This window comes from Tachyglossus aculeatus, chromosome 6 (assembly GCF_015852505.1).
Source record: "Tachyglossus aculeatus isolate mTacAcu1 chromosome 6, mTacAcu1.pri, whole genome shotgun sequence".
In the NCBI taxonomy this organism is placed as follows: Eukaryota; Metazoa; Chordata; class Mammalia; order Monotremata; family Tachyglossidae; genus Tachyglossus; species Tachyglossus aculeatus.
In genome coordinates this window covers 40,894,770-40,916,085 of record NC_052071.1, presented here as the reverse complement: position 1 = coordinate 40,916,085, position 21,316 = coordinate 40,894,770, and the positions used below count along the sequence as shown (strand labels likewise).

General features: G+C 46.5%; 1 protein-coding gene across 2 annotated transcripts in view; it reads left to right on the top strand.

Annotated features, from left to right (window-relative positions):
- Positions 1–4,935: 4,935 nt before the first annotated feature.
- SASH3 (SAM and SH3 domain containing 3) overlaps positions 4,936–21,316 on the top strand; it is a 31,397-nt gene continuing 15,016 nt past the window's right edge. Inside the window, exons 1-3 of one of the 2 annotated variants that reach the window (XM_038748047.1) lie at positions 4,937–5,142; positions 18,290–18,385; positions 20,310–20,462. In XM_038748047.1, the coding sequence (XP_038603975.1) occupies positions 5,086–5,142; positions 18,290–18,385; positions 20,310–20,462 (306 nt within the window). In that variant the 5' untranslated portion in view covers positions 4,937–5,085. Of the gene's footprint in view, positions 5,143–18,289; positions 18,386–20,309; positions 20,463–21,316 lie in introns of both variants that reach the window. The other variant, XM_038748048.1, reaches the window with a different exon arrangement.

Sequence of the window (21,316 nt, the reverse complement as noted above, 5' to 3'; positions counted from 1 at the left end):
AAAAAGGGATTTAGATGGGTAGCGGGAGCCAGGGGTCTTCTATAATACTAGGTAGCTCAGTTTTCATCAGGCTTGTCTCTTGTCTGCTTCTGATACGGTGCTTAATTTTTTTATGTCCAGTTTCTTATTTGCGCCATCAAACCTCTCTCCACCACAGCTCCTGCTGTGAAGTTCAATGATTCAAATGCTGCATCAGACTTCCTGTGGACCTGGGAAGGGAAGGCAAAAACATGGATCCAATTGGGAGGATCAGTATACACCGAAGGAACCCTCTAGGATTGGACCAAATTTAAGTGGATTTCCACAAAATGGTGGCCATGTGATGGACATGTGGTGGCCATCAGACCATGCTAAATGCCAGCATAGTGTGTGTGACTTCACATGTGCCTCACAATTATTGTTATTATTAAGACCAAATATGAAGGGAGTAGCCTCATGGACCCAGTAATAATAATAATGATAATGATGGTATTTAAGCACTATGTGCCAGGCACTGTACTTAGCACTGGGGTGGATACAAGCAAATCGAGTTGGACACAGTCCCTATCCCATGTGGGGTTCACAGCTTCATTCCCCATTTTGCAGATAAGATAACTGAGGCACGGAGAAGTTCCTCAGAGATCACGCAGCAAACAAGTGGCAGAGCCTGGATTAGGACTATTACCTTCTGACTCCCAGACCTGTGTTTTATCCATTACACCAAGCTGCTTCTCTATAACAATTACAACATTAATAATAACCACAGTGGTATCTATGAGGGGCTTTCTCTGCACCAAGCACTACGATAGATATAAGACAATTAGGTCAGTGGTGTGTCAGAAACCAAGCCCCTACACCATATTTATTACTCTATTTTATTTGTACATATTTATTACTCTATTTTATTAATAATGTGTATATAGCTATAATTCTATTTATTCTGATGGTATTGACACCTGTCGACTTGTTTTGTTTTGTCTGATGGTATTGACACCTGTCTACTTGTTTTGTTTTGTCTGACTCCCCCTTCTAGATTGTGAGCCCATTGTTGAGTAGGGAACATCTCTATATGTTGCCAATTTGTACTTCCCAAGTGCTTAGTACAGTGCTCTGCACACAGTAAGCACTCAATAAATACAACAGAATGAATGAATGAATGAATTTATTGAGCACTTACTGTATGCAAAGTAATGCCTCACAGGCCCACCTGAAGGCAGTCTTCATTAGGGTCCTATAAAGAGCTTTCAGGTGTTACTTCCCCTTCTTTTTGGTGGGTAGCTTCTCCCTTTTCTAGGTTAGACTCCTCCTTCCCTGTTGCTTCTCTATCCTGTTAGGACCTATCTCTCTTTGTTTGTGGTCTTATGGGGTCTCTGATTTTAGCAGTGTGGCTGATAATGGACTTTTTTTAACCACTGGACTTTCCTGCTTGGCTCTTGATGCTGTGGGCCAGTTCTAATTAGGTGAGAGAAACTTACTACCCCTAGGCCCAAATGTGGAATGACACACAGACTTTGGCAGAACTAGGGGAGGAGGGAATCAAGCCTCCCAAACATCCTGGGGACAAGTGACTAGATAAAATGTTAGCATATTTTGAGTGATGATAACTACAGTATTTAAGTAGTTACTATAATAATGACGGTATTTGCTAAGTGTTTACTAAGTGCCAAACACTTTGTACAAGATCAGTTTTGACTCAGTCTTTGTCCCCCATGGGACTCCCAGTTGAAGCAGGAGAGAGAATAGGTATTGAATCCCCACTTCACTGATGAGGGCCCTGAGGCACAGCAAAGTAGTTTGTCCAAGGTCACATGGCAGGCAAGTTGCAAAGCTGTGGTTAGAGTCTAGATTCTCTGACTCCTGGGCCCTTGCTCTTTCCGCTAGGCCATGTTCCTTCTCACTGTGCGAAGCACTGCGGCTGCTGACCACCCAGACATTTTCCAGCACTGTTAAATGTTATGGATTGGTGGATAATAAAAATAATAATAATAATGGCATTTATTAAGTGCTTCCTATGTGCAAAGCACTGTTCTAAGTGCTGGGGAGGTTACAAGGTGATCAGGTTGTCCCACGGGGGCTCACAGTCTTAATCTCCATTTTACAGATGAGGTAACTGAGGCACAGAGAAGTTAAGTGACTTGCCCAAAGTCACACAGCTGACAACTGGTGGAGCTGGAATTTGAACCCATGACCTCTGACTCCAAAGCCCGTGCTCTTTCCACTGAGCCATGCAGCTTCTCTCAGTGGATCACTGAAGGGGGCTGCAGTGCCTAAAGTACAGGCCTTTAAAGAGCACAGCACAGATCACTTGTGTTTAGTATAGTATTCTCCCCATAGATTGTGCTCAATGAATGGGATGGATTTCAGTCAATTGTATCTATTGAGGACTTACTCTGTGCAAAGCATCAGGTCTCCCACCTAGCTTTCATTTTTGACCACCCCCCGTGACAGAAGAGTTCTTTCTCTTTCAAACTGAGTTGTAAAGAAAACTCTCTTTAGGCTATAAGGTCCTTCTAGGCAGGGAACATGTCTACCAACTCTGCCCTTTTGTACTCCCCCAAGTATACTAAGCATTTAAGAGTAAAACAAAACTAGGCAACAGATATATTCCCTGCCTCCAACGAGTTTACAGTCTAGAGTGCTGATTCCTCTGCCCTCCCTGAGTTCATCATTGCATCTAAATGTTAAGGGGGCAAACTTGGGGACACCCCCAGTTAATGTATGAGAAATCCCTGAAGGATAGAAAGGAGTGATTCTCAATTACTTAGAATTGCCAAAGAGTTAGGGATGGGTAATCAGTGGTATTTATGGAGCACTTACTGTGTGCAAAGCACTGGACTACGCATTTGGGAGAGTACAAAAGAGGAGAGTTGGTAGACATATTCCCTGCCTAGAAGGAGCTTATAGCCTAGAGGGAGTTTTCTTTACAGCTCAGTTTGAAAGAGAAAGAACTCTCTCGTCATGGGGGTGGTCAAAAATGAAAGCTAGGTGGGAGACCTGATGCTTCAGGGAAGCCAAGGGCATGGTTAAGTCATAGGGATTGCCAGCTAAAAGGAATTCATTCCATTAACTGCTTTTGTTCTGCCTTTCTACTCTCTGCTAATTATTGCTAATTATCACAGCTGTCCTTGTAAAATGCTCACTGTGTGCCAAGCATTGTATTAAATTTTGAGGTAGATATGAGATGTTGAGATAATAATAATAATGGTATTTATTAAGTGCTTCCTATGTGCAAAGCACTGTTCTAAGTGCTGGGGAGGTTACAAGGTGATCAGGTTGCCCACGGGGGCTCAAAGTCTTAATCCTCATTTTACAGATGAGGTTAACTGAGGCCCAGAGAAGTTAAATGACTTGCCCAAAGTCACACAGCTGACAATTGGTGGAGCTGGGATTTGAACCCATTACCTCTGACTCCAAAGCCCGTGCTCTTTCCACTGAGCCTGTTCCACATGATACTCACATGCTAAGTAGGGGGAACATGTATTTAATCTTCATTTTTCAGCCATGGAAACAGGTGTCAGAAAAGTGAAGCAACTCGCCCAAGATCACCCAGCAAGCAAGTGGTGGAGCAGGATTAGAACTCAGGTCCTCTGCTTCCCAGGCCTGGGCTCTTTCCACTAAGCCATGCTGCTTTTGCTGGAGGGTAACAGCTAGTTTACTCAACCCTCTGTGATTTCTTCTGCGGAACCTCTCTCCTTTCACACTCCAGCACGTGAGCCTTGCCCATACTCCCTCACTGTCGGACTTTCCCACTTAATAGTAATAATAATAATTATTATGGTACTTACTAAGTGCCAAGTACTGTTTTAAGCGCTGGGGTAGATACAAGTCATTCAGCTTGAACATAGGCCCTGTCCTCTATGGGGCCCACACTCTGAAACCCCATTTTACAGATGTGGTAACTGAGGCCCAGAGAAGTGAAGTGACTTGCCCAAGATCACACAGCAGGCAAGTGGTGTAGCTGGATTAGAACCCAGGACCTTCTGACTCTCGGGCCCGGGCTCTATCCACTAAGCCACGCTTCCGAGTGCCCTCTCTGTTCCCTCCAGTGGACTCAGAGCCTGGCCTGTTCTTTGGTGCCCTCTTGCAGGATTAGTGATTCATTCATTCAATCGTGTTTGAGTGGTTACTGTGCGCAGAGCACTGTAATAAGCTCTTGGAAAGTACAATTTGGCAACAAATAGAGACAATCCCTACCCAACAACGGGCTCACAGACTAGAAGGGGGGAGACAGATCAGAAAACAAAGCAAAACAAGTTGACTGGCATCAATATAAATAAATAGAATTATAGATATATACACATCATTAATCAAATACATAGAATAATAAATATGTACATATATACACAAGTGCTGTGGGGCGGGAAGAGGGCTAGAGCAGAAGGAGGGAGTCGGGGCGATAGGGAGGAGGAGCAGAGGAAAAGGGGGGCTCAGTCTGGGAAGACCTCCTGGAGGAGGTGATGAAAGCCCCTTTCAAGGCCCAGGCTTATCCAGCCTTTTCCACTGGGTGGGTGTCCCGAGGGCATCCTTTCCATCACGGCAGCCCACCCTCCCCACTGTTGGTCAGCGCCCCCGTCTGTGGGTCTCATTGGTCGAGGAGACTCCACCCCTCTGGTTAAAAACAACTCCAGTGTGGGAGAGGATTGTCCTTGGGGAAGCTTCAAATACAAAGCCAGGAGAGACATCATGGCCCCAGACAGCTACCGATCCAACCTCCTGGCCGCGGTCCTCGGAGAGCAGGCCAGGCTGCAATGTGGGCCACCCAAGGGACTGACACCTGGGGGACTTTTTCTGGTCGCTTCCCCCAGGTGCTGTCCTACTTAGATTTGACCCTAAGAATTTCCGCAGGGGGTTGTCTGGGACTTCCTCCTATTCCGTCGAAGACAGTAACTGTTGTATGGCTGATCATGTGGCTTCCGTTATTAAGTCAGTGTCTAACTAACCACCCCTATCACCACCCCCACCCTCCCCCTCCCCCAACTTGCAAAGACCAGAGCCTTTGGTAAATGAAGCGCCCGATGCTTCTTCTGGGACGGGGCCAGACAGGGCAAGCAGACCAGCTTCTGTTTCCACTGACTGGGAGAAGTTTTCTCTGAAAACAACGGAGCCATGTTACGGCGCAAACCCTCCAATGCCAGCGAGAAGGAGCTGACCCAGAAAAAGAAGGTACGGGGCCGCGGTGGGGGAGCTAATTTCTTCATGCCACTTCTGTGCCCTCCTTTTCCTCTGGCAAAGCAAAGGGTATGGGGGTCTCCCGCCAGCTAAATCGAGTGATGGGAACAGGCCAGTGTTCACCTGGCTGTTACCCTCTCCCCTCACCCTTTCACCCTTCTGCCCCATTTTCCTCAGCTCCCCCTTTCTCCACTCCAGAACAATAACATCTAGGGAACTTCTCTTGGGCAAGTCACTTCATCTCTCTCTGCTTCAGTTTCTTCATCTGTAAAATGGGGATTCAATACCTGATCTTCCTCCTTCTTAGACTGTGTGCTCCATGTGGGACTTGATTATTTTGTATCTAGCCTAGTGCTTTTTATGGCATTTGTTAAGTGCTGTTCTGAGCACTAGGCTAGATACAAGGTAATCAGATTGGACATAGTCCCTGTCCCACCAGGGGCTCACAGTTTTAATCCCCATTTGGCAGATGAGGTAACTGAGGCACAGAGAAGTGAAGTTATTTGCCCAAGGTCACACAGCAGACAAGTGGCAGAGCCGGGACTAGAACCCAGGTCCTTCTGACTCCCAGGCCAGTGCTCTATCTGCTAGGCCATGCTGCTTCTCTAGGCCACGCTCCTTAGTACCGTGACTGGCACATAGTCAGTGCTTAACAAATATTATGGGGTTCCCATAGAGACCGAAAAGCCAATGCCTTTCTGCTGGGAGGGCAGGAAACCCAGGTACTGACCAATGGGATGAGAGGTCCATCAGGCTTATTATTATTTGTAATAATAATAAGAATACTAATGATAATGATAGTCTCACAAGCCCGCAACATTGGTGTCATCCTCGACTCCTCTCTCTTGTTCACCCTTCACATCCAATCCGTTACCAAAACCTGCCAGTCTCACCTCTGCAACATCGCCAAGATCCGCCCTTTCCTCTCCATCCAAACCGCTACCCTGCTGGTTCAATCTCTCATCCTATCCGGACGGGATTACTGCATCAGCCTCTTCTCTGATCTCCCATCCTCCTGTCTCTCCCCACTACAGTCTATACTTAACGCTGCTGCCCGGATCATCTTTGTGCAGAAACGCTCTGGGCATGATACTCCCCTCCTCAAAAATCTCCAGTGGCTACCAATCAACCTACGCATCAGGCAAAAACTCCTCACTCTCGGCTTCAAGCTCTCCATCCCCTCGCCCCCTCCTACCTCACCTCCCTTCTTTCCTTCTACAGCCCAACCCACACCCTCCGCTCCTCTGCCGCTAACCTCCTCACTGGGCCTCATCCTCGCCTGTCCCGCCATCGACCCCCAGCCCACGTCCTCCCCCTGGCCTGGAATGCCCTCCCTCCCCACATCCACCAAGCTAGCTCTCTTCCTCCCTTCACAGCCCTACTGAGAGCTCACCTCCTTCAGGAGGCCTTCCCAGACTGAGCCCTCTCCTTCCTTTTCCCCTCCTCCCCCACCCCATCCCCCCACCCTACCTCCTTCCCCTCCCCACAGCACCTGCATATATGTTTGTACAGATTTATTACCCTATTTTACTTGTACATATTTACTATTCTATTTATTTTATTTTGTTAATATGTTTTGTTTTATTGTCTGCCTCCCCCTTCTAGACTGTGAGCCCGTTGTTGGGTAGGGACCGTCTCTATATGTGGCCAACTTGTACTTCCCAAGCTCTGCGCACAGTAAGCACTCAATAAATACGATTGGATGAATGAATAATGGCATTTATTAAGTGCTTATTATGTGTCAAGCACTGGTCTAAGCTCTGGGGTAAATACAAGCTAATCAGGTTGGATACAGTCCTTGTCCCACATGGGCTCACAGTTTTAATTCCCATTTTACAGATGTGGGAACTGAGAGGTCCAGAGTAGTGAAGTGACTTTCCAAAGTCACACAACAGACAAGTGGTGGAATCTGGATTAGAACCCAGATCCTTCTGACACCCAAATTTAGAAGCTAAGGGTAGGAAACTTGACTTGAAGGCAGTGAGGTGTTTATCCTGCTGTTCTCCGGGCTTCTCCGGGCCAGTGGGTGGCTTCCGGAATGGGCACTCGTCATCCCTGCTGCCTCAGTAGAGCCGCAGCTGACAGAAAAAAAATGCCTCCTGCTGCAGGTGGAATTTGCATGAGACACACTCAGGCCTGCTGCCACTCTGTTCTTGGCACGGTAGTGGGTTTCACTGTTCATGCAACCAGTTAAAAGTTTCCAGTCAAAAACCACTTCCCCTCTTGCTGAGACCTCCATGGGAATCTGAGAAATGCATAGCTCTCAGGCAGGGCTGGCTTTCCCCCGTTCAAGAAGTCCCCTGCAACATTGGGGTCCAATCAAAGGAGTTGGCCTTCCCTTCCTCAGCTGCACTCATCTGCTATTATTGTCATCATCATCACTATTATTATTATTGTTATTCCTACTACCACCAAAAGGAGAGGCAGGGAGTGAACACAGTGTCCTTTACATTTAAAGATGACCCTAACGATAGCCAGATCTCATCCACAGGTATAGTTGAAAACACATCCCTCTCTATTGTCAGGCATAAGAATTACTTTCCTAAGTGCTTACTATATTACACTGTATTCAGCAAATAGTCTTACTATTGCTGGCTCCTTGCTGCCCAGACCTGCAACTTGCTGCCACTCCAGCAACGGATAGGCCAGTACGTGACAGAGCCTTTCAATCAATGAATCAGTTGTATTTATTGAGTACTTACTGTGTGCAGGGCACTGTACTAAGTGCTTTCCCTGGGATGTAAGTTTATGGTTGATGGGGGAAAATAGGGAGTCCCAACTTTCAGCAGGATAGGCTCTTGATCTGAGTTCCCAGTAGTGGCGATGGGTTTCAAAGAACCATTCACACTCTTTCCTCTGGTCTCCGTGTGGCCAACAGCACACAAAGCATGGTGGCGGGCAGGGTGGTTGTGAAACTGAATCAGGAATAATAATGGTATTTGTTAAGCACTTACTATGTGCCAAGCAGTGTTCTAAGTGCTGGGGGAGATACAAGGTTATCAGGTTGCCCCAGAGGGGGCTTACAGCCTAAATCCCCATTTTACAGCTGAGGTAACTGAGGCACAGAGAAGTGAAGTGACTTGTCCAAAGTCACACAGCTGGCAAGTGCCAGAGCTGGAATTAGAACCCATGACCTCTGACTCCCAAACCTGGGCTCTTTCCACTAAGCCACACTGCTTCTCGATCAAACAATGGTATTTATTGAGCACTTACTGTATGCATTATAAGCACTTGGGAGAGTACAACAGAGTTCATAGCTACATTCCCTGCCGACAAGGAGCTTACAGTCTTGAAAAGAAGACCGTCCTAACCCCTCAAAAAAACTAGCAAGTGACTTACATGTAAATATCTCTAAATCCCATTTCTTTTCCCTACCTATTTTTAACCTCTTTCGCCTGCTAAATTGTAAACTCCTTGAGGGTAGGAGCATGTCTATTCTATTGTACTCTCCTAGATGCCTAGTTCAGGGTGCCGAGTGCTCAGTAAATAGCATTGACTGCATACTTGAAATGATCATCTATCGGGGGTGTCTGAGAGGAGTAGAAAAAGAAATGATCAGGGAAAAAGTTGGTCGTGGCCTTGGAATTTCCACATAAAAAGTCATCCAATATGCAAATTCCACTGGGCACTGCTTGTTCTGGGTTACTTCAGGCCACTCTCTAAAGATTTCCAGGGTAGCCACCCTGGAACGTGGTTCTGGCTAACTCACAAACCTCCAGAGAATGGGTTGCAGGATGGCCAAGGTGGTGGTTACAACAGCAGCAGTGAGCTCAGTGGCAAGAGAAGCAAAGTGACCTAGTGGATAGAGCATCAACCTGGGAGTCTGAAGGACCTGGGTTCTAATCTCTGCTCTGCCGCTTTTCTGTTGTGGTAATTTGGGTATGTCACTTCACTTCTCTGTGTCTCAATTACCTCATCTGGAAAATAGGGATTAAGACCGTTATCCCCATGTGGCAATAGACTGTCTGATCTGATTACTTTTTATCTACCTCAGTGCTTAGAACAGTGCCTGGCACAAAGTAAGCATGTAACAAATACCATTTTTAGAAAGAGAGATGTGTCCTCCCCCTCTACAGATCCTTTGCTGTCAACACTGTTCCTGCTATATCGTTGCACACAGTTGGTACTCAGTGACCACTACCACAACTACTAGTTCAAGCACTTAGTACGGTGCTTTGCACACAGTAAGCGCTCAATATGATTGAGTGAATGCTAGTTGGCTGGAAGCGTTACTGTGAGACAGCCATCTTTCGGATGGCAGAGACTGAAATTCAGACCCTCCCATGGAACATGGAAAGACCAGACATGTTACATGTAGAAGCCCTTTGTCCTCTTAGGGTGTCACTGAAAGTGTAATTCACCTGTTCACGACGTCCTCTTAGGGTGTCACTGAAAGTGTAATTCTCCTTTTCATGAGGTAAAGTTCACACTGTGCTCACAAAAAGGCTAGTCTGCCGCTTTCTTCATTTTTGCTTCCTTGTCTCTCGATCTTTATGAAACTTCTATTCAAAAAGATCCACTCCTTTCTTGAAGTCAGTAAATAACTACCAACTGACCCATGGTCATGTGCGACGTCACTGAGCTGGTGTGCAGCATTGTCTGAGGATCAGTTTTTACCAATTCCTTTAAAATGCTTCCTCTTTCTTGCTTTTGGTTTCTCAATTTCAGTTGACCTTAGGGCAGCTGTTTTGTTATCCTATCTTCCCATCTAGTGTAGTTTTACTAGGAGGAACGTAGCTTCTATGTCACCTGTCCACCTCCATGCCAGAACTTCATTTTTTTGTGAATCTGCCTTGCCATTTGCTGTTGATTTGAGCCCATAAGTGATGCTGAGAGAACGGCTCAAGAAATATGACTCTCTTTGTGTGTGGTCCATATTGCATAGTCTTAGCAAAAGTTGAACAGCACTTCAGCTTTGTAAACCTTTAGTTTGGTCTGGTATCTAATACTCTGCCAGCACATTCTGTCTGACAATCTCCCAAAGAATGGGCCAGCCATCTTGATTTGGTTTTCTTCTTCATTGTTCATCTCTGTGACATCGGTCGGCTTGCTGCCTAAGCAACAGAATTCTTTGACAGTGTTTAGTACTGTGCTGCTACTATGTTTTTGGTTGAGTGTCTGGTTTCCCTGGTGCAGCTGAAATTCCCTTGGTTTTTTTTAGACCTGTTGTATGGAAAGGATGGGGAAGTTTCACGCTTAGATTTCCTAATGCTTTAGGAAAACATGTCAGGGGAAAATAGACGATTTGGTTTCTCCCTGCAGTGGCAATGAAACCATTTATTTATATTAGTGTCTGTTTCCCCCTCTAGATTGTAAGCTTGTTGTGAGCAGGGAACAGGTCTACCAACTCTGTTGTATTGTACTCTTCCAAGTGCTTAGCACAGTGCACTAGATACAAATGATTGATTAATAGTTTCTCCTAATTCTATGGTTCAGTGCCACAATAGGGGAGCTGAGAATGGCCTCTCTACTCTGTTTTTTTAACCACCTCAGTCTTTTTCCTCATAGTATTTTTTAAGTGTTTTGTTTCAAGCACCGTTCTAGAACACTGGGGTAGATACAAATTAAACAGGCTGGATACAGTCCCTGTCCCACACAGAGCTCACAGTCTAAGCTGAAGGGAGAACAGATATTGTAGTTGAGCAAACATAGGCACAGAGCAGTCGAATGATTTGCCCGAGGTCACACAGCAAGCAAGTGGTGAAGTCAGGATTAGAACCCAGGTTCTCAGTCAGTCAATCGTATTTATTAAGCACCTTACTAAGTGCTTGGGAGAGTGCAAATGCAACAATAAACAGACACAAGGTCCTGGGAGTCCTAAACCCACATCCGCCATTCTCGGCAGTCCCTGGCTCTTAAACCTGGGAAGAAAACTCAGCAAGTTCAGGGGTCATCCAGGGCAACTGGGGAGAGGGGTGTGGGAAGGGAGGTAGGGGCGTGCTTGGCTGTGGCATGACTTCTAGCAAAAGCTTCTGAAATGGGCAAAGGGTCAGAGCAAAAACTAGGTGCCGTGGCGGACAAATTTAGGGAATTTGTAAATCCCCACTGTGGGAGCACCCCCCCCCCCCACCCGACTTGTGCATTTTAGGGGTTCTGGGCCCTGAGCGGAAGCTGGTCTGACTTCACTGGAGTCACTGGAAGTAGAATAATAATAATAATTGTGGCATTTAAGTGCTTACTATGTGCCAGGCACTGTACTAAGTGTTGAGGTGGATGCAAGCAAACTGGGTTTGGACACAGTCCCTGTCACACACAGGGCTCACAGTCTCAATCCCAGTGTGACAGATGAGGTAACCGAAGCACAGAGAAGTCAAGTAACTTGCCCGAGGTCACACAGCAGACATGTGGAGGAGCTGATATTAAAACCCATGACCTTCTGAAACCCAGGCTGGGGCTCTATCCACTACGCTGTGTTGCTTCTCATAGAAATGGCATCTTTCGGGGTGCCACACCCCTGCACCCCCAAAACCGGGAAGACCTCCCCCCTCCCAGGAGCTAGCCATTTCTTAGATTAGGAAAATTGAGCTCAGGAATGAGCCAGGGTTAGGAACATCCCCTCCTCAAAAATCTCCAGTGGTTGCCTATCAACCTTTGAATCAAACAAAAACTCTTCACTCTCGGCTTCGAAGCTCTCCATCCCCTTGCCTCCTCCTACCTCACTTCCCTTCTCTGCTTCTCCAGCCCAGCCCGCACACTCCACTCCTCTGCCGCTAACCTCCTCACTGGGCCTCGTTCTCGCCTGTCCCGCTGTCAACCCCTGGCCCATGTCCTACCTCTGGCCTGAAATGCCCTCCCTCCACACATCCACCAAATTAGCTCTCTTCCTCCCTTCAAAGCCCTACTGAAAGCTCACCTTCTCCAGGAGGCCTTCCCAGACGGAGCCCCCCTTTTTTCTCTCCTCCTCCTTCCCTCTTCATTTCCCCCCCTCTGCCCTACCCCCTTCCCCTCCCCACAGCACTTGTATATATATCTGTACATATTTATTACTTCATTTTATTTGTACATATTTATTACTCTATTTATTTTATTAATGATGTGCATATATAGCTGTAATTCTATTTATTCTGATGGTATTGACACCTGTCTACTCGTTTTGTTGCCTGTCTCCCCCTTCTAGGCTGTGAGCCCGTTGTTGGGTAGGAACTGTCTCTATGTTGCCGATTTGTACTTTCCAAACGCTTAGTACAGTGCTCTGCATACAGTAAGCACTCAATAAATACAACTGAGTGAATGAATGAATGAACATCAAGAGGAGTATGCTAATGATGGGGAAAAGGAAGCAGTTAGAGGAAAGTCCATCCCTCAGATCACTAGTCCCACAAAAAAGACACCCCTACCTCAGCCTCAGGCTTTCTTATGACCTTGGCCCCATTTGGCTCTAAGTTTGAGGTGGAGTGGAGCCAGACACAGTCACTTCCAACATGGCCTGGTGGACAGAGCCCAGGCCTGAGAGCTAGAGGAATGGGTTCTAATCCTGGTTCTGCCACTTACCTACTGGGTGAGCTTGGGCAAATTACTTCACTGTGCCTCAGTTTCCTCACCTATAAAATAGGGATTAAATATATGTCCACCCTCTTAACAAATGCGAGTTTACAGCCTAGAGTGGGGAAGACAGACATCAATACAGATAATTAAAATGACAGATATGTATATAAGTGCTGTGGGGCTGGGAGGGGGAAGAGCAAAGGGAGCAAGTCAGGGTGATGCAGAAGGGAGTGGAAGATGAGGAAAAGTGGGGCTTAGAGAAAGCATCTTGGAGGAGATGTACCTTCAATAAGGCTTTGAAGAAGGGGAGAGGAATTGTCAGATTTGAGGAGGGAGGGCATTCCAATGTTGACAGAAGGGAATGTGACTGCTTATTGTTATACTGTACTCTCCCAAGTGCTTAGTAAAGTGTTCTGCACACAGTAAGTATTCAGTAAATACCACTGAAGGAAAGGAATACTGTTATTATTGTTATGATTATTACCTCAGTGATGACAATCAGCCACTCTCAGTTCCCTCCTTCCCCTCTATGAAAATAATGATGGCATTTATTAAGTGCTTACTATGTGCAAAGCACTGTTCTAAGCGCTGGGGAGGTTACAAGGTGATCAGGTTGTTCCACGGGGGGCTCACAGTCTTAATCCCCATTTTACAGATGTGGTAACTGAGGCACAGAGAAGTGAAGTGACTTGCCCAAAGTCACACAGCTGACAATTGGCAGAGCTGGGATTTGAACCGATGACCTCTGACTCCAAAGCCCATACTCTTTCCACTAAGCCACACTAAGCTCTTACTGTGTGCAAAGCACTGTACTAAACGCTTGAAAGAGTACAATACAATGACAGACACATTCCCTGCCCACAGTGAGCTCACAGCCTAGAGGGGGAGACAGACATTAATAATGATGGTATTTGTTAAGGGCTTACTATGTGCCAAGCACTGTTCTAAGCCCTGGGGTAGATGGAAGGTAACGAGGTTGTCCCACTTGGGGCTCAGAGTCTTAATCCCCATTTTACAGATGAGGTAACTGAGGCACAGAGAAGTTAAGTGACTTGCCAGAGTCTCACAGCTGATAAGTGGCAGAGCCGGGAATAGAACCCACCTAAACCTGTGCTCTTTCCACTAAGCCACGCTGCTTCTCTATTTCTCACATTAATATACATAAATAAATTATAGATATATACATAAGTGCTGCGGGGCAGAGAATCTGCAGAGGTGGCAGACTTCTGGAAGCAGGAGGGTGAGGGATAGAGGGAGGCAGAGACAGATGGCTCTAGCTACTGGAGGGAGATGATGAAGAAGAGGATGGGAGAGGAAAGAGGAAGGGATGGAGAGAAGATCAAAAACAGGACTGAGATGTGGCTGCTAGGCTATAAAAGAGACCAACCATAAAAGCTTTTGGTTTAAAATGTGATTTTTCATAGTGTACCAGCAAAGGAGACTATCAGTAAATCCTCATTATATTGCCTCTAGAGAGCACACTTTTGGTAAAAGATCTACAGCCTCAAGTATGACCTTCTACCAAGACAACGTTTAGACACACTAACCACAGCAATCAGCTGCTATATCCGATTTGAAACCATGCATCTACTTAGCAAGTAGTAAGCCATAACTCTGGTTGGAGATTCTCAGAACCTGGCTTTTGAAAATTAGACAGAGGAAGGCTGCTTCCACTAAATTGAGTTCAAAGTGACTCACCTATCAAGAAAACAATGAGTCAGTACCTCTGGGTGTTGTCAGTTGAGCTATATTGGTTGCCACCAGGTTAATTAACATGAACTTAATTCCAATCGGTTGGTGTCTTAAGAGACTTTCTAGTTCAGCTACCTATTTATTCTCTTTGGATACTAGAGGAGTTAGAAAACCCCCTCATTCTTAGCTATCGTGAGCTTTTTGCCAGGATAGGTGGTCTGGAGTTCATCATCATTATTAGTTCTTGTAGTAGCAGTTGTTGCAGTAGTAGCTGGTAAATTCCCAAGCACTTAGTACAGTGCTCTGCACACAGTAAGCACTCAATAAATACCACTGAATGAATGAATAAGTGCTTACCATGTGCTGGTACTGTGCTGAGGGCTGGGGTCGACAGACAATAATCAGGTTGAGGGCAGGACTTCATGAGCCATAGCAGAGAGTGCCCTAATCATTCATTCATTCATTCAGGTGTATTTATTGAGCGCTTACTGTGTGCAGAGCACTGTACTAAGCACTTGGGAACTACAAGTTGGCAACATGTAGAGACAGTCTCTGCCCAACAATGGGCTCACAGTCTAGAAAGGGGAGACAGACAACAAAACAAAACACTCAGTAGTATTTACTGAGCACTTACTGCCTGCAGAGCGCTGTTAGAAGTGTTTGGGAGAATATAATAAACAAACTCAATCCCTGCCTTCAAAGAACTTACACCCTAGCAAGAACAGGAGTGTGAGGTAGAGGCTGCAGGCTGTAAGAACAGAGTAAGGATGGTCTAGACTGTAAGCTCATTGTGGGCAGGGAATGTGTCTGCTGTATTGTTCTCTCCCAAGCACTTAGTACAGTGCTTTGTGCACGGTAAGAGCTCAATAAGTATGACTGGATAAATGAACAGGCTGATGCAAGCACACAGGCAGAGGTCCAAGCAGGCAAAATCGGGTTGGTCCAAAGAGGAACCAGGATCCAAAGAGGAACCAGGAAGGCAACCAGAAAGACAACACCCAGATGGCAGGCAAACAGGGTGTCACCAGCAAGAGTCAGGGCTAGCCACAGGTAAGTAGGAAGTGCTCAATAAATACCATTGCTTCAATTAATCAATTGTATTTGAGCGCTTACTGCATGCACAGCACTGTACTAAGCACTTGGGAGAGTACAATATAACTGAGTTAGTAGACATGTTCCCTGCCCACAAGGAATTTATAATCTAGATTGTTTGAGAAGGACCAAACCAGGTAGAAACTTCCATCATTTAGTATTTTAAAATGCAATTTCACTGTGATTGTCTTATGCCGTCGAGTCGTCTCTGACCCAGAGCGACGCCATGGACACATCTCTCCCAGAGCGCCCCACCTCCTTCTGCAGTCATTCTGGTAGTGTTTCCATAGCATTTTCTTGGTAAAAATATGGAAGTGATTTCACCATTGCCTCGTTCCGTGCAGGAAATTTCAGTCTCCACCTTCCACTCTCTCCCATGACGCTGTTGTCCAGCACAGGGGAATTTTGACTGGAAGTAGATGGCCTTCCACCCACTAGCCACTGCCCGAACTAGGAATGGAATGGATATGCCTCTGCTTGACTTTTGTAGTCGAGACTGGTACTGGAAACTCTCCAGGTGCGACCCTGAGAGGAGATTCACTGTGCCTCTGATGGAATTTTCTGCATGCCTGTTTCATCCCCCTAGCCCTCTTTCAGTCTTTCCACGAAACATTCTGCTTTTCTGCTCGCCTATCACAAGCTCAGCCCAAGAAGCACATTTCACTGGAGCTCACAATTCTTAGTTTTAAAGACTATGACTGCCTTTCTTCATAGGTCCACTCCATCCTTTCCTCTCCAACTCTCTGTGCCATATCAACCAAAAGTCTTTTGCAATTTGGTCATCTGGTTTAATACAGATTTTCTGCAGGTGGCGATGTCAAGTGCTAGATGTTGGCCAGAGGGTACTAAATTCATATACCTGACAGAGGGAGAGGAAGCTCCCTAATAATAATGTGTGGTTTTTGTTAATCGCTTACTATGTGTCTCACACTGAACTAAGCACTGAGGTAGATACAAGATAATCAGGTCCCACAGATGGCTCACAGTCTAAGTATTCATTCAATCATATTTATTGAGCATTTACTCTGTGCAAAGCACTGTACTAAGCGCTTGGAAGAGTACAATTTAACAATAAACAGACACATTCCCTGCTCACAGTGAGGAGGGATCACAGGTATTAAATTCACTTTTTGCAGATGAGGGAACTTTTTGTAGAGAAGTTAAAATGACTTGCCCATGGCCACCTAGAATGTAGGTGGCAGAGCCAGGAATAGAGCCCAGCTCTTCTGACTCTCAGCCCCATTCTCTTTCCACTAGTCCACACTGCTCCCTCGCAGGAAATTCTGCCCCTGTCACCTTGTGACACCTACCCAGCGTTGGGGAGCTCTTTCCTATTTATATTGGCCCATATGTGTCTTCGGATTATTCCCGCCCTTCCTTCTGACTTCAGAGGCCTTTCCTGTCCCTAAACCAGGGGCAATTCCAGACTTCACTTCTCTGTACTTCAGTTCCCTCATCAGAAAAATGGGGATTATGACTGGAAGCCCCAGGTGGGACATGGGCTGTGATTACCCTGATTAGATTGTATCTACCCCAGTACTTAATACAGGGCCTGGCACCTAGTAAACACTTAACAAATTTCATTTAAGAAAAAGCAAAAAAAACCCCCACTGCCCTTGGATATAATTGGAGTGGCAGGAAATAGATGGCAGGAACCCTGAAGAGCTAGGTAGGCTTTATAGCTTAGGTCTCTGCTACTTGCCATTCCCACACCTTAGCTACCAGCCCCCTCAGTGGGTTCCTGGTTGGCATGAGCCATTACATTGGCCCTGTCTGACTCTCATTATTCAATCATATTTATTGAGTGCTTACTGTGTGCAGAGCACTGACTCCCATTATGCAGGAGAGCGACCCCTGAACTGAGCGTCTTGCCCTCCTCACCTGTGACTTCTAGTCAGGATTGGCTGCTCTGGGCACTTTCGAATATTTGCCTTGTGGGATTAGCTGAATTTGGGGCACTTTCCAGGTGGGCAGTGAGAAGCAGCCTGTAGCCAGCCCGTGACATCTCACAGGTCCCAGAATCCCATCCTCTGGGACCTCCATTCAGGGGTTGGCATTCTGGGAATTTGCCTGGGCTGCTGGGAGGTGGTCATCTGATCCTGCCTCTGATTGATCTTTCTCTGAAAAAATTCACTAGTCAATTGTATTTTTTGAGTACCTACTGTATGCAGAGCACTGTACTAAGTGCTTGGGTGGGTACAATATAACAGAACTGGTAGAAACGTTCCCTGCCCACAGTGAGCTTAGAGTCTACAGGGGGAAACAGACAGTAGTATAAAAAAATTACAGATATAAGTACATAAGGGTTATAGGAGGGGTGAATAAAGGGTGTGAATCCAAGTGCAAGGAGGCTTGGAGGACGTATGTGCCAAGAATTTAGTACAGTGCTCTGCACACAATAGGTGCTCAATGAATACGATTGAATGAATGAATGCAGTATCCAATCTATGCCAGGGGATGAAGGAGCAAGTTCAGGAAGCAGTCCCAAGCTGTAGCTATCAGTCAATCAATCCTATTTATTGAGCGCTTACTTTGTAAAGAGCAATCAATCAATCATATTTATTGAGCGCTTACTGTGTGCAGAGCACTGTACTAAGCGCTTGGGAAGTACAAGTTGGCAACATATAGAGACAGTCCCTACCCAACAGTGGGCTCACAGTCTAGAAGGGGGAGACAGAGAACCAAACCAAACATATTAACAAAATAAAATAAATAGAGTAGATATGCACTTGGGGGGGGTACAATATAACAGAGTTGGTAGACACGTTCCCTGCTCATAATGCTCATAATACAGTTTAGCAGAGCCAAGAGTAGCTCCTTTGATTTCTGGATTTACTGAACAAGGTCACCTTGCCTCCTCTGTTTCTTCCAGCTTTCACTTCAGCGCTCCAGCAGTTTCAAGGATTTTGCCAAATCCAAGCCCACTTCACCTGTAGTGAGTGAGAAGGAATTTAACCTGGAGGAGAACGTGAGTCCTTGAACACCTGGGATGCGGTTGGTTCCAGGGAAACCCTATCTGTGCCCATATGAACAGCTCCTCACTATCAACAGCAGGACATGCTCACTTTTTAAAAAAATTAATGGTATTTGTTAAGAACATACTATGTGCCAAGCACTGTTCTAAGATACAAAGTTGGGCAAAGAGTCCCTGTCCCACATGGAGCTCAATCTTAATCCCCATTTTACAGATGAGGTAACTGAGGCACAAAGAAGTAAAGTGACTTGTCCAGGGTCACAGAGCAGACAAGTGGCAGAACTGGGATTAGAACCCAGGTCCTTTGGACACCCAGGCCCATACTTCTTCCACTAGGCCATGATGCTCTGCTTCTTTTGAGGCCTAGATACCTCTATATCCATGTAGTCTCCACAAATCAATCAATACTGCAAGCTCATGGATAGGGAACATGTCTGCTAATTCTGTTGTATTGCACTCTCCCAAGCTCTTAGAACAGTGCTTGGCACATTGTAAGCATTCAGTAAATACCATTGATTGATTGCAGAGCTCTGTACTAAGTGTTTGGAAGTGAGCAGTAGTTTGTGGACTGGATCGCTACCCATGAGGAGCTAGTGGAGTCACATGACACGCCTGTCTAATCACATTCATTCAATTGTATTTATTAAGCACTTACTGTGTGCAGAGCACTGTACTAAGTGCTTGGAAAGTACAATTCAGCAATAAAGACAATCTCTGTCCACAACAAGTTCACAGTCTAGAAGGCGGGGAGACAGACATCAGGACATCAGACATCAGGACCACCCCAAAGGCGAGGCATACTACTGAAAACCAGGCTGGAAGTGTGGGGGAGGGCTGGGATGGGAGGGAGGCCCCCACTGGAGATTTAGGGAGGCCTCTGTCCCTGCTGAACCCCGAGTTCCTGGCAGGTCCCCCAGTTCCACACTCAGTTCTCTAGAACTCCTGCCCTTTGCAGGCCAAACACAACTGAATGGGCCAGTAATCATAGTAATAATGATGGCATTTATTAAGCACTTTGTGCCAAGCACTGTGCTAAATGCTAGGGTAGATGTAAGATCATTAAATTGGACAGAGTCCCACATAGGATTGGGACGGAGGAGGGGGAGCAGATATTTTGTCTATAATATACAGAAGAGGAAACTGAGGCACAGAGAAGTTAAGTGACTTGCCCAAGATCACACAGCAGGCAGGTGATGGAGCTGGGACTAGAACCTGGGTCTCCTGACTTCCATTCCCTTGGTTTTTTTTTTTTAATCCAGTCAGTTCAAAGTGTTGTCAGTGTCACCCCAAAGTGGAATTCCCTGAATCTTATTGCATCACATTTCTGCTGGAAAGTCCAAAGGCCCTTTTATATGGTATTTAAGTGCTTACTATATGCCAGGCACTGTACTAAGTGCTGGGGTTAGATACAGGGTAATCAGGTTGGACGTAGTCCCTGTCCCACATAGGGCTCACATTTCACAGATGAAGTAACTGAGGCACAGAGATGTGAAGTGATTCGCCCAAGGTGTCACAGACAAGTGGAGGAGCCAAGATTAGAACCTAGATCCTTCTGATTCCCAGGCCCATGCTCTATCCATTAGGCCACACTGCTTCTCTTTGTCTTCATTGGGGACAGGCCCACAGAATGAGAAAAGAATAGTCCGAGGGCATTTTATTGTTTGGTTGGGGCAAGAGTTAAGCTGGCTCTGATCTCCCTAAAACCCTCAGAATTCACTGCCTGAGAACCCCACAGATTGAGCGCCCCCCTCAATCTACCTCTCAGCTTGCAGTCCGCTCTCCATATCTCTGTCCGTCCGTTGGGTGCCTGGCCCCTTCCCTGCTGGCTGTTCGCATCCTGTCCCATGACCCCGCTGCCCCTGGAACACTCCATCCCTGGCAGCCTTCTCACCCCAGACCTCTTCATGCCTCCTTGCAGATCCCTGAGGGTGACTCCAAAATTCCTGTCACTGAAGAAAATGGCAAGGGCGGGAGCGGCAAGAAGCTGGGAAAGAAGTGGAGGGCGGTCATCTCCCGCACCATGAACAGAAAGATGGGCAAGATGATGGTAAAAGCCCTTTCGGAGGAGATGGTAAGGAGGAGGTTAGGGAAGAGGCGAGCTGAAGTGGGAGGAGTTGTGGGAGGGGGCTAGAAGGTGAGTTGGATTCCATCCAAGTCAGATGCCGGAGGCTGCTCTTGAGTCCATGGGAAAACTTCCCTGGATGTCAAGAAGAGGGCAGGGTAACCAGGCCGGACTAGGAACATCCTGGAGTGGTCTGGCCCTGGATCAGGGTCGAATTAAGGCCACTGGAAGCCCTTGGAGAGTGTGCAGGACAGGGGGCTCACCTTCCCAGGTGGCCAAAAAGTCCCACAGCTGGTCATGCACTCCACTTCCTTACTGGCTGGGGCAGAGCAAGAGATGGCAAGTACTTTGGGTCAACTCTGGGGGTCCCTAATGGCTGGCAGGGCCCCTTTAAGGGCAGTGGGCCATGGACTACAGCCCCATTAGCCCAGTATTTAACTTAGCTCTGCCAGAGGCAAGTAACCAGATAATATAGCCTCTTGAGGTCCCCTTACTGGACCGAGTCTCTAACCAAATTCACTCATAAACCAGTCATTTCCCCAAGTAGATCCGAACTCTTGAGGTACCCCTGATTTTCCGATGGGAATGACCTGAGTTGGGGGCGGGGGAACCCCAGTGGATTCTGGGATTAGACAAAGAGCCAATTATCAATTGCCTTGATGACCTTAACCCTGTCATTCATTTAATCGTATTTATTGAGTGCTTACTGTGTGCAGAGCGCTTTATTAAGCACATGGGAGAGCACAACATAACCATAAACAGACACATTCCCTGCCTAGAGCAAGCTGTCAGCCTGGACCGTTAAGTCTTCAGCACAATCAGGTTGCCGTTTTTCTGGCCCTCGTGCTCTGGGCAATAGGCAC